This window comes from Heloderma suspectum, chromosome 2 (assembly GCF_057233095.1).
Source record: "Heloderma suspectum isolate Gila_16-S chromosome 2, 16-S_ref, whole genome shotgun sequence".
Classification (NCBI taxonomy): domain Eukaryota; kingdom Metazoa; phylum Chordata; class Lepidosauria; order Squamata; family Helodermatidae; genus Heloderma; species Heloderma suspectum.
The window spans coordinates 153,462,181-153,476,115 of record NC_139459.1 but is presented as its reverse complement, the minus strand read 5'-3'; the positions used below and the strand labels follow the sequence as shown (position 1 = coordinate 153,476,115).

At 47.3% G+C, this 13,935-nt stretch overlaps 1 protein-coding gene across 1 annotated transcript in view; it reads left to right on the top strand.

Annotated features, from left to right (window-relative positions):
- Positions 1 to 13,935, top strand: part of HAO2 (hydroxyacid oxidase 2) — a 55,261-nt gene that overhangs the window by 20,629 nt on the left and 20,697 nt on the right. The window contains exons 4-5 of the mRNA XM_084832191.1: positions 2,166 to 2,449; positions 10,809 to 11,024. Coding sequence (XP_084688317.1) covers positions 2,166 to 2,449; positions 10,809 to 11,024 — 500 coding nt within the window. The remainder of the gene's footprint in view (positions 1 to 2,165; positions 2,450 to 10,808; positions 11,025 to 13,935) is intronic.

Below are 13,935 nucleotides of genomic sequence, written 5' to 3'. Positions count from 1 at the left end.
CATAGCTAGGAGCTACCTTTATCTTTTACATAGCTAGGAGCTGGGGAATAACAAATGTCATGACGTGTCCTTCTTTGGACTGCTGCTGTAGCTGCTTTTTGGAGTGTGAAGTGTAAGTTCTAGTTCTGTCTTTTCTCTCTGCCACTTAGGTTGCTTGGTAGGCATGCAAAAGATGAGTTTGGCCTTAATTCTACCATTCCTCCTGACAAAGCTCAAACCTGCATTGCCTGTTTCCCATCCAAGTGCTTGATTTATCTATTCTAGAATGAAAAACAACAACAACCCTTTTGGTTTAAGAGGAGAGTTAAGGCACTTATAATTTTCACTCATGCTCCAAAAAGCATCAGGGACACATCTTAACATCCACTCCATGTAAGCAGTATGGACCACAGATTGCCTTGAACTTTGCAACAAAGATGATCAGGGGACTGGAACCAAAGCCCTATGAAGAGAGATGGAAAGAACTGGGCATGTTTAGCCTTGAGAAGAGAAGACTGAGGGGAGATATGATAGTGCTTTTCAAGTACTTGAAAGGATGTCACAGAGAGGAAGGCCAGGATCTCTTCTCGCTCATCCCAGAGTGCAGGACACGGAATAATGGGCTGAAGTGACAGGAAGCCAGATTCCAGCTGAACATCAGGAAAAACTTCCTGACTGTTAGAGCAATACGACGATGGAACCAATTTCCTAGGGCTCCCCCACACTGGAGGCGTTCAAGGCGAGGCTGGACAGCCATCTGTCAGGGGTGCTCTGACTTGGATTCCTGCATTGAGCAGGGGGTTGGACTTGATGGCCTTGTAGGCCCCTTCCAGCCCTACTATTCTATGATTCTATGAACTCATCGTTAGGCGCAAAGGGAGACATTCTACAGAAGCAGCTTTCTCAATCATGTGCTACAGCTACAACTAAGGAATTTCTGCTTGATGCATCTGCACAAGGCACAGTGCTCCTCCCACACATCAATAAGGGTACTTACTGCCTGTCCAGGCATACTGACATCACAGGGCACTCTCAAACTAAGTAGAAAAGATTAAGGAACTGGTGGTACAAGATGGCATTGAGTTGTATCCAGCTGCCCATCAGGCATACCCATGAATACCAAACATGTGAAGGGGGAAATGAGAGCATGTGGGACTAATCCTGCCCCCTTGATGTTACACACTCCCCAGCGATGCATTATCACCTCAGTTTGAAGAGGGCTGCCCCTACATGCATAGGGTCTCCAACATGGGGACAGGAGCCCTGGTCACTCAGGGTTCCCATCCCTGTGGAGGAATCCCTGTGCATGTCGAAAGCGGGCCCCCTTTAGACAGAGCTCATCACACGTCAGCCAGGAAGTGTGGCCAAGCATGCACAGCATCGCGGGGGGGGGGGGGGGCTAGCCCCCTGAAATTCCACTTGCCCCTTCACACATTCAGACTAAACACCTGAAGAGGGCCTGCCTTACCATAACAAGGGGCATGCAGGTCAGCAGAGCTCTGGCTGCTCTAATTATGTATATGTGTAGTATTCTAATCTCCCTTCCCCTTTACTCTGTCTAGGGCATGAAAGGCCCTGTTCTGTAAAGCAGGGGTTGGTAACCCAGTGCCCGCCAGGACCCCTGAGTGCATCCACCAGCCCCCCATTGTCTTCCCCCTACTCACCCCCACCCCAGCTTCCGCCTGTTTCTGTTTCTGTTTCACCCCTGTTTCCTAGCAGTAGCTAGGAAACAGGAAGTCAGCTGATTGTGAGACTTATCAGCCAGTCTGCTGACTTCCTGCTTCCTTGCTGCTGAGGTGAGCACGGAGGGAGGCAGAAGCAGTGGCAGAAGTGGCGGGGGGGGGCAGTGCGGGTGAACACGGAAGTAGCAGGGACAGGTATAAGAAAAGAGAGGAGGCAGGGGAAGGAAACCCTGAGCAGGAAGGAGAGTGAGGAGGTGGAAAAAAGCGGGGGCAAGGAGAGTGAGAATCCTTTAAGGGGAGGCAAGAAAATGTGCCCATGTGCCCCCCCCCAAATGTAAATAGTGCCCGCAACCCCAAAGAAACTGGTCACATCTGCCTGCAGGCTTGAAAAGGGTGCCTACCCCTGCTGTAAAGAAATAACAGGAATTAGCTATAGGCCCGAAACAGGCTTATGCCAGCGTATTGGGCTCAGACTTTTCTCCCCCCACCCCATATTTTCTGAAGCGGCAGAAGCCATGAACACCTGCTACATTGCCAGCACGTACTCCAATTGCTCTGTGGAAGAAATTGTTGCTGCTGCACCTTCTGGTTTCCGATGGTTCCAACTCTACATTCACCGGAAGAGGACATTCTCAGAGCAGCTGGTGCAACGGGTGGAATCACTGGGGTTCCAGGCCCTGGTGCTCACAGCTGATCTGCCATACAGTGGTAAGAGACGTGATGACATCCGCAACAACTTCCAATTCTTGTCTTCCATTACACTCAAGAACTTCGAAGGTGTCTTTGAGGTTAGTAAATTTTTAACAGTATTCCATACAAAAGTGTATGAGAGAATGGATGGAGTTACCATGGGCTGACTTGCCAAAATTTGCAACAGGAAACCACGATTTAGAGTTGCATGCCTATTTTCAGTGTTTGTCCTCTCAGCTTTCAGCTTTATAAGTTCACTCCCATCTCCATGGTGCATGCTGTCTGAAGGCTGAATGATGACCATAAATAACTATGGTTAGATAATTCAGACATCACACCAAGACACAGTTAGCACAAACCATGATTTGGAAACCCACATAGTTTCTGATTCTAGTTTGCCAGACAGTTGCAAACCATGGTTTATCATTTCAGACATCACACCAAATCATAGTTAAGCTTCTTTAAGTGTGGTTTGGTATAATGTCTGAACTGACCCAGTATATTTGTTCAGCACCATGTTCATACATGGCAGAGTTACCTTTTGGGAAACCATGCGTTGGATCATTGAAACAAAGTGTCAACAGTGGAGATGAGCCCAAGGCTAGGAAGGAAGAAGACATGACTGAATATCATCATCGTCATCATCATCACCACCATCATTATAATTAATTCAATTTATAAACTGCCTATATACAAGATACTTTAGGTAGTGTAAAAAGTTAAAAACAATTTAACAAGAAACTCAACAATAAAAACAATCCAGCATAAAAACAGTATGTAACAATCAACAAAGAAGGACAAGAATTCTAAAAAAGGAAGGCCTGCCAGAATAATAGAGTCTTTAATTCCCACTTAAAAACATTCAAAGAAGTCAGCAGGCGCATTTCAACTGGCAGCTCGTTCCACAACTGAGGGGCAACAAAGGAAAAGATCCTCCTGTGTGTGGCTGCTAATCTCACATTAGGCAGCCGCAGCAGATAGCCCTCAGAGGACTTTAAGTGGCGCACTGGGACATAGGCAAGAAGGCACTCCCTAAGGTACCTTGGACCTAGACCACGTAAGGCCTTAAAGGTAAGAACCAGCACTTTTTATGTTGCCCAGAAACACATTGGCAGCCAGTGTAAAGATTTTAAAACCAGTATAATATGGTCTCCACACAGTGTCCTGGAGACCAGCCTGGCTGCTATATTTTGTACCAGTCGGAGTTTCCAGAGTAGATGTACAGGCAGCCCCAAGTAAAGCATGTTACAGAAATCAAGCCTAGCGGTTACCAGCGCGTGCACCACCGTTACCAGGTCCACATGTTCCAGGAATGGGCGTAGCTGGCATATCAGCCGAAGCTGATAACAGGCACTTCTCACCGTTGCCTCCACCTGGGGTGCCAGGAGCAGGGCTGGGTCAAGATGCACCCCCAAACTACAAACTTGCTCCTTCAGGGGGAGTGCAACCCCATCCAGAACTGGTTGGCATACCTCAATACCTGAATTAGGACCCTTCACGATGAGCACTTCTGTCTTGCCTGGATTCAACTTCAGCTTGTTCTCCCTCATCCAGCCCATTGCCGACTTCAGTCAGTCATTCAGAGGAGTCATACCTTCCTTGAATAAAGATGTTAAGGAGAAATCGATTTGGGTGTCATCAGCATACTGATAACACCTGGCCCCAAATCTCCTGATGATCTCTCCCAGCGGTTTCATGCAGATATTAAAAAGCATTGGAGATAGGATGGAGCCCGAGGGATTCCACATAACTGCTCCTTTTTCAAGGAGCAATTCCCCCCAAGCAACACCATCTGGAACTGTCTAGAGAGGAAGGAGAGGAACCACTGCAGAGCAGTGCCCCCAACTCCCTCAGGCAATCCAAAAGGATACTATGGTGGATGGTACTGAATGCTGCTGAGAGGTCCAAAAGTACCAATAGGGATGCACTCTCCCTATCGATTGCCAGGCAAAGATCATCCATCAGGGCGACCATGGCAGTCTCAACTCTGTATCCTGCTCTGAAGCCAGTTTGAAATGGGTCCAGGTAATCAATTTCATCCAAGATTGCTTGGAGCTGAATGGACACTGCCTTCTTGATTTTTGTTGTTTATTTGTTCGATCGCTTCTGACTCTTCGTGACTTCATGGACCAGCCCATGCCAGAGCTTCCTGTCGGCCGTCGCCACCCCCAGCTCCCCCAGAGTCGAGTCCGTCACCTCCAGAATATCATCCATCCATCTTGCCCTTGGTCGGCCCCTCTTCCTTTTGCCTTTCACTTTCCCTAGCATCAGCATCTTCTCCAGGGTCTCCTGTCTTCTCATTATGTGGCCAAAGTACGTCAGTTTTGCCTTTAATATCACTCCCTCAAGTGAGCGGTCTGGCTTTATTGCCTGGAGGATGGACTGGTTTGATCTTCTTGCAGTCCAAGGCACTCTCAGAATTTTCCTCCAACACCACAGTTTAAAAGCATCTATCTTCCTTCACTCAGCCTTCCTTGTGGTCCAGCTCTCGCAGCCATAGGTTACTCCGGGGAATACCACTGCTTTCACTATGCGGACCTTTGTTGTCAGTGTGATGTCTCTGCTCTTAACTATTTTATCAAGATTTGTCATTGCTCTCCTCCCAAGAAGTAAACGTCTTCTGATTTCCTGGCTGCAGTCAGCGTCTGCAGTAATCTTTGTGCCTAGAAAGACAAAGTCTGTCACTGCCTCCACGTTTTCTCCCTCTATTTGCCAGTTATCAATCAAGCTGGTTGCCATAATCTTGGGGTTTTTTTAAGGTTTAACTGCAACCCAGCTTTTGCACTTTCTTCTTTCACCTTCATCATGAGGTTCCTCAGCTCCTCCTCGCTTTCAGCCATCAAAGTGGTATCATCTGCATATCTGAGACTGTTAATGTTTCTTCCAGAGATTTTAACTCCAGCCTTGGATTCATCAAACCCAGCATGTCGCATGATGTGTTCTGCGTACAGGTTGAATAGGTAGGGTGAGAGTATACAACCCTGCCGTACTCCTTTCCCAATCTTAAACCAGTCCGTTGTTCTGTGGTCTGTTCTTACCGTTGCTACTTGGTCGTTATACAGATTCCTCAGGAGGCAGACAAGATGACTTGGTATCCCCTTACCACCAAGAACTTGCCACAAGTTCTTGATTACCTTCTTGATTACCTTCTTGATTACCTTGCCCCAAAATGGTAAATTACTTACTGGCCTACAATTATTGAAGTTCAGGGGATCAAGGGAGGGCTTCTTCAGAAACAGTCTGATAATTGCTTCTTTCAGACAAGATGTAAAACTACCTTCCCTTAAGGAGGCATTAATAATATTCAGCAAAAATTGCTTTACCATCTCCCCTCCCTGGACTACAAGCCAGGATGGGCAAGGATTGAGAGGCCAAGTTGTCTTTTTGACCAAACCAAGCAGCTTGTCCACTTCTAGGGATGGACAGGTGCCCCCCTGTCTGGGTTCTCCCAGCACCTGTCCAGTCCCTGCCCCTGCTTGCACATCCCTGGACCCACGCTCAAACACACACACCCCGCTGCACTCACCAAGCCGCCCTCACTCATCTGGGCCCCGTCCTCTGGTGTCACGATCTTCATTTTGCAAAAAAATGGCAATCACGAATATACGCACATATAGCTATATGCAAAATGGTGCCGTGAATTGCGATACACGCAAGATTACAGGTGTAAATGGGCTATTTGCGCCTGTAATCTTGCATACAAGGGTGATTCACAGCACCATTTTGCGTATAGTTCTATGTGCATTTATGCACAATTGCCTTTTTTTTGGTAAAGTGGCAATCGCGACACTGGAGGACGGGGCCTGGGTCAGTGCAGGCAGCTCAGTGAGCATGGGGGGTGGGGCAGACAGGGGCTTGGCAGGAATGGCTTGGGGGTGTGGGCAGGGGGGAATCCACCAGACTCCCAGACCGAATTGGGCACCCGCACCATCCCTATCCACATCATCAGGAGTCACAAGCTGCAAATGATCTAATTTAATCATGCAGGCAGAGTTGCTGGACACTCCACTGTTGATCTCTATCCCCATGACAGCATCCAAGTTGGCTCATATCCGAGATATTTTATCTACAAAAAACTCATTAAAGGCATCACAGCAAGCTACTGAAAGATCTAAAATCGGATTCTGTGTGTGTGTGTGTGTGGGCGGCTGACTCAGCTCCCTAACCACCCTGAACAGCTGAGCTGAATGCGAGCTCGCGGATGCAATATGTGTATAGTGGAAAGCTCTCTTCACTGCACATATCGCCACCCTGTAGGCCTTCAAATGATCCCTATTGTCTTGTTGGATTCAAGTTGGGTTTTCCACCATCGGCGCTCTAGTTGTTGTCCTCGCTGCTTCAACTCCCTCAGTTCTTCGGTACACCATGGAGCTTGTTTGGGATCGGGTAGGAAAGGACATCTAGGAGCAACCGTGTCGATAACCCTGGTCAGATCTTCATTCCACACAGAGACAAGGGACTCGACAGGGGCAGATGCGGCACCAGCCGAGAAACCCCCTACGGCATTTTGGAATCACAATGGATCCATTAGCCTTTGGGGACAGATCATCTTAATTGGTGCACCACCCCTGCAGAGGTGGGTAGTAGCCATGATACTAGCCCTGACTAGACAGTGACCCATCCATGACAACATGGAGACAGATAAAACCCCCACCCACAGTTCATTCTCCTGATTGGAACATAAGATCAAATCGAGCATGTGACCAGCTTCATGTGTTGGCCCCTTGACCACCTGGGACAGGCCCATGGTTGTCATGGCCGTCATAAACTCCTGACTGACAAGCCAGACCCGAGGGGGATGTTGAAGTCACCCAAAACTAAAAGACTTGGCGACTCCAGCACCAGCTCTGAGACCAGCTCTGTGAGCTCAGTTAGAGACTCCATTAGGTAGTGGGGTGGCTGGTACACTAACAGAATTCTGTCCCTAGTCCTGAGGCTGTAGTATACACACTCAGTGTGAGCTAGTTCCTTCACAGTGAGTTTGGTCAGGGGGATGTTATCTTTATGGACCACCACTACATCGCCTCCCCATTCACTTCTCCTTAACCATTCTACCACAGAGTACTTGACACGGAGAAGCTGCGCCCATACAGGCCCATTTATCTCCCCCAGCCAAGTCTCCATAATGCATCTTTTTTACCCAAGATTAAATCATGGATAGTTTCGATCTTATTCCGGACTGACCTGGCATAGAAGCAGGCAAAGATTCTGCAGGTGGCTTCGCCCACTCCCCAAGGTACCTGGGCTGACAGGGCAACCAGAAGACCAGATAGGTGTCAGATACCTGCCCTCCCTTCTCCTATGGGTTTTTGCTCTGTCAGTGCCATATCTCCCCGTACCCCCACCACTGTTATTGCTGCCCCTATACACATAATGTTGACTTAGTCTCAAAAAGAATGTCAGACTGAACGACATTAGGCAGAATAACAGCACAGTCAAGCCCAACATCCTATCTCTCACCTGGAATGCACACCCGAACACTCCCCTCCCATCTCTCACCCAGGAGGGGCACAATTCAACACCAGCAGGCTCTCACCCTGGGGTATAAAATCACCTCCCTTTCACCTTCAATACTTAACCCATAAAAAATAATAAAGAGCCTAATTGGAAAAACAAACACATGAAATACATTCAAAAGGCCACAGACACCCAACCTCAGGACAGCCCTAGCCCACCCCCTCACTCCTCACAAGCAGAAGAGAAAGAAGGGGAAAACAGAGAGAAGAAAAACAAGGGATATGGCCCTCACTGTCCCCTGAAGCAGCTCCCCCAAAGGGACGACCCCCCCCCTTTGTTGTCGCCCATTTTGGAGCCACCACCATGCACATCAGCTTCCCTTAAGTCCAGGCTTCCTGGGGAGACAACCAATGACTGGATGCCAAACACTCCCAGGGAACCAGGCCCTCCGCTGTTTCAGAGAGCTGGAGATAACAGCCCTTCCCAAGGCCAGCGGACTACTGTAGCAGCAGTGAAGGAGCAGAGAGTTGATGCTGGTCAGGAGAAACTGACTCCCACCTGCCCCTTCACTGATTCTCCTGCTGCCACAGTACTTGCTCTGCTGGGATGTTGCTGATTCTGGAGGACTCACATCAGCTATCATTGACCAGAAACAAGTTTTCTTCCAAGTTCTCAAATTTCTACATAAATGTTGGAGCTAAGTATTCACCAGATACTCCTTACACATTTACCTGAATATTCACCAGATATCTGACATTCAATAGGTATTTGACATTCAATGATATTTGAATTTCACATTAGATATATCACATTTCCTATTTATTATTTGATAGTATGAGATAGCTAATATTCAGCAGTATTTAGTCTATGAAAGGTGATATGCAATGGTTTTAGAATCTGATTATATTTAAAAGATTGCATGCAATGATATTTAATATATAATTTTAGATTTCTTTATTATTACATTTATATCCCACCTTTTTTCCTCCAAGGAACCCAAGGTGACTTACATAACCTGCCTCCTCTCCATTTTCTCCTCACAACAACCCTGTGAGGTAGGTTAGGTTGAGAGGCAGTGACTGGCCAAAGTCACTCAGTGAGCTTCATGGCTAAGTGGGGACTAGAACCTGGATCTCCTGAGTCCCAGTCCAACACTCTAACCACTACACCACACTGGCTCTCTAATGAGATTTCATATATGACACCTGCCAACATTAAAACACTTAAGATATGATTTATTTATTTTTACACAAACAGCAAATCAGGCTTTGCCGAGGGCTGCCACCTTTTCCACTTAAGGACTGTTCCGGCATTCAAGAGCATGTGTAAGAGCTCACAGAGGGTACTGGGATGGGGCCTACACTTCTGGATGCTCTGGCCCCAGCCTCCCCAGTTCAGACTTTGCTGTGCTGAACTGGCAAGGTCTGAAAGGGAGTCCTACTCGCATCCACTAGTAACCCTGGTAAGGCAGTGTGTAGAGGCGTTTGTACCTGAGCCGAAATCCCACTGAAATTGCTTTTTCGGCGGGGCAAAAATCGGACTGACAATTAACGGGCATGCTTACTACACATCCCTAGAAGCTATTGATTTTAAGGGCCAACAATGCCCCTAAAGCTTTGGCTGCCTCACGGAGGGAACTTCATATCCATATCCATGGTTGCAGTACTGTTTTTCTTCTTCCACACCATGGTCTGAGGTGGCAGACAGAAAATCCCCCCCAAAGTCTAACACACCCTTACACATCGGATGGGCATCTTCCCCCTACTTGAGACCCTGCATTGGGAGATTCAAAATAAAATGTCCTCAGAATAAGTGTCAGGCAAGATTTCCAGAGTGCCAGTGAAAGCCAGAAGTGTGGATGTGGGGGAAGGTGCCTGTAGCCATACCCTTTCTGAGCTCAGGGTGCGAGAAGAGCCAGAGCATGGGGAACAAGGGCTTGTGAGTGCCCATTACTGGGTTCCTGACTCCCAGTAGCGAGAGCCTTTGCTGGGCCCTTCCTTAACAGAACTTTAAAGGTAAGGAAAAAAACAGTGGGTCAAGCAGTGGGAAAACATAGGATAGGTACAAACTGAAGACAACATCATCTAGACCCCATTTTGCTACTGGAAGCACCAGTAGCAAAATCAGGGCTTGCAGTTACTGCACTCCCATCAGTGTCCACTAGAGGACAAAGATGACAAAAACAAAGTGAGTCCTCTTTAATGGAGGAAAAAGGATCTGGAAAGACTGCTCTCCTAGGTCACAATCCTGCCCCTCTTCAACTCTCACCTCCACACCTTCCCACTTCCTTCCCAGTTTGGGCAGCTGCTAAAGACTGTCTCTGCTGCCCGGCACTCTCTGCCTACTCCTTCCACACACCCACAAAGAGAGTATGTTTAAATAGCTTTTTGTCCCCCCACCCATGCCCCACTTCTGACTGCAGCTGACTTTTTCCAGGTGAGAGTGTTGCCCAGGGAGGGGGTACTCTGTTCAGGAGCCTGAGGCAGGTCTGGAGGCCTTGCCTTACAGTGCCTACTGACACAACCTTCGGGATCTTTTCAGTGGTATTCAGACTGTGTTCTGCAGAGCCTTTGGGTTCCTTCAAGGTGTGTGAGGAGTTCCTCATGACAGAATCAGTCATGGCGAGCAGGTGCCCTTGAAAGACAGCTTGCCTGCCACTAGTCACTCCGCAACATGAATAGGCGAGTTCATGCACATTCCCAGTTCATGAGTCCTGGCCATCACTCCATCAAGTGGACCAATGGATGTGCAAAGCATCCCTGAAAGTAGCAGGTCTGGAAACCACTTCCCTGAGGGAGATGGAATTACTGTAATAATAGAGAAAAACAAATGAAGCCCCAAGAGGAAATAGAGAATTTATCCAAACCTGCCCTCACTACAGGAGAGATGATAGAGGGCAATGCAGAGAAAAGTTCCTTGCAGGTCCAATATACCAAACTTTAATGTTTAAGAGACATACTGTAAGCAGCAATACGTTCTCCTTTCACGCCTTTGCTTCAGGTTGAAGACTGCACAGAATATGGGTTGCCTTCTGGCTCCATAGACCCCTCTGTCAATTGGAATGATATCTCCTGGCTACAGAGCTTGACACGCCTGCCTCTCATCATCAAGGGTATTCTGACAAAGGAAGATGCTGAGCTGGCTGTGAGACATGGTGTTCAAGGGATTATAGTATCCAACCACGGAGGGAGACAGCTCGATGGGGTACCTGCCAGTGTAAGTGATGGGCCATTGTCTATCGTGCCTGCATGCATAGAAGTGGCCATGGCCACAGCTGTGGTTTATTTCCTTATGTGTGCACAAGCCGCTATAAAGAAGGCAAACTCCATGTTAGGCATAATTAGAAAAAAGAATTGAGAATAATACTGCCAACATCATACTGACCTCATACAAATCTATGGTGCAACCTTACTTGGAATACTGTGTCCAATTCTGGTCACCACACCTATTGTAGAGCTGGAAAAAGTGCAGAAAGGGGCAACTAAAATGATCAAGGGGCTGGAGCCCTAACAGAAGGTTACAACAACTGGGCTTGTTTAGCTTGGGAAAAAGGAGGGTAAGGGGAGACATGATAGAGGTCTACAAAATTATGCATGGTGTGCAGAATGTGGATAGGGAGACATTTTTCTCCCTCTCTCAAAATACTAGAACCTGGGGTCATCCCATGGAGCTGATTGGTGGGAGATCCAAGGCAGATAAAAGGAAGTACTTCTTCACACAGCACATAGTTAAACTATGGAATACACTACCACAGGATGTAGTGATGGCCACCAATTTGGATGGCTTTAAAAGGAGTTTGGACAAATTCCTGGAGGAAAAGGCTATCAATGGCTACTAGTCTTGATAGCTATGTGCTACCTCCAGTACCAGAGGCAGTGAGCTTATGTACACCAGTTATTGGGGAACATGGGCGGGAGGGTGCTGTTGCGCTCATGCCTTGCTTGGGGTTCCCTGTCGACAGCTGGTTGGCCACCGTGTGAACGGAGTGCTGGACTAGATGGACCCCTGGTCTGATCCAGCAGGGCCCTTCTTATGTTCTTAAAAGTCAGAATAGCTGCACAAAGCTTTTTGATTGTTAATGCTAGGAACTGTCCTTCGGGAAGCACCAATGGTGCATTTCCACTACTTTAAGGTATCTTCCTGCTTCCATTGTGTGTTCTGAGGTGTCTTTTTCAAAGGCTAAATAACAGAGTGGGTACATTATATCCTCATGTTGAACACACCCAAGATGCAGGAGCCCCTTTCCAGGGCCAAGCCGTGGAAACACTCTGTGTACTGTTGGTCAGCAATAATGTTTTCATGACCAAACAGTCCTAGGAAGTAAAAGGCGTCCAGGACAAAAATGGCTCATGCAAAGTCTTCCTGTAGCATGCTTATGCAAATACCTCATTGCCTGCCCTCTCCCGCAGCCAATGCCTGCCCAGGTTTTAGGTTCAAAGGTTTGTTTTGCTTTTAATCTCTCCCGTCCCCATCTAGTATGAACACTTGTCTGCTCAGCTTGACTGCTCCTCTTCAAACCCTTCATCTAACTTTACCCTTTCAGGATGTCCAGAGACCATTTTCACTCCCCAGATACTCCCTTCATGAGTTGTACCCACCCCCCAACCCCATGGATACTGGGGGTGGGAATGGTGTCCTGGTAGTTGTGGAGCACCAAAACAGTCAATGTTAGATTGCAAACAAGCTAATTTTGACCTTTGGGGCATTCTGTAGCCACTACAGATACCTTTTCCCCCAAAACAATGAAAAAAATGGGGGAGCAGCAGGGCGTGTGTGACGGGGCAGATGTGGCACGCAGGCCATGTGTTGCCCACCCCTGTTTTATTTAAACCTGCCATAAAAACAACTCTTATTAAAGAAATTAACAAGGCCCCTAAACTTGCAGGAAAGAGTGCTGGCTGGCACAGAATCATTATACAGGTGTGTTCTATGGCTAATCCAGCACTGATCTTGGTGAAAAAAGGAGTTTTATTATTACCCATTTCAATTTGCATGAAACACCTGCAGAATAGTTGATCTTGCTCTACAAAGTATTCTTAAGTCTTCAGGCATAGCCAACCTTCGTTCTGTTATGTGTGAACATGCTGTAAATGAGGATGTGGATATTGTTCACAATACCGAACATGCAAATGGCCTTTTAATTTTAAATGTATTATCTTGTACAGCTGATTGTTTTAGTTATGATGCATATTTATATCTTTATTATTGTACACTGCCTGGTTATGTTTTATGTGACGGTGGCACAGAAATATTTTAAAATTAAAATAAATGCAATGATGGCAAATGACCAAAGCTATCAAAATTGGAGAGAACAAAGAGTGTACACCACAGTTCCCTTTCTTAAAAGGAAAACTTTTATCATAAAATCATAGAATCATAGAATAGTAGGTTTGGACGGGGCCTAAAAGACCATCGAGTCCAACCCCCTGCTCAGTGTAGGAATCTAAGGTTCTTATCACACCTGGCATTTTATCTCACTACAAACCAGTCCTTTTGATTCCAGATCCTTTCTGGGATTTACACTGGCCCTGTAAACAGGCATCTCTCCTAGCGTGTCCCTCTGCATTATATCTTTGCATGGGTGGGTGGAGCTGCATGGAACAATCAGGACAGAAGGGGGTTGCTGGCTCCATACCCCCTCCTCTCCCCTGATCATTGGTTCCTGTAACATGATTGAAGGCTCTGCCCCATCCCACCACTCCTCCTCAGCAGGAGGGAAGTCAGATGCCCTTCTAATGACCGGGATAAAGGGCTAAGGGAGCTGGTCCCCTGCACCCCTCCTTCGACTTGGTGGTGAGGTAGAGAGAGTCTTCTCAGTGGCTTACCCCGAGGTTGCTGGCGCTGCTAGTCCTTCTCTGCTAAATATGCCAGTGTGTGATGGAATTAAATACAGTATATTGCTTGTACTACTGAGTTTGAAGGGTATACTGATTTCCAGGTTCCCAACTACAGAAGTAAGAAATCCACAAACAGACTTGTATATACTCAATGCACCAAGCCATCCCTAGCAGCCTCCCCCCTCCCCCGCCCAGTGACCACTTCACGGGGGACACCTTCTTCATTAGACCTGGCTTGCTCCCCACCCCCACTGTTGTTGCTCTTCCCCCTTATTCTGGCTTCCCAATGA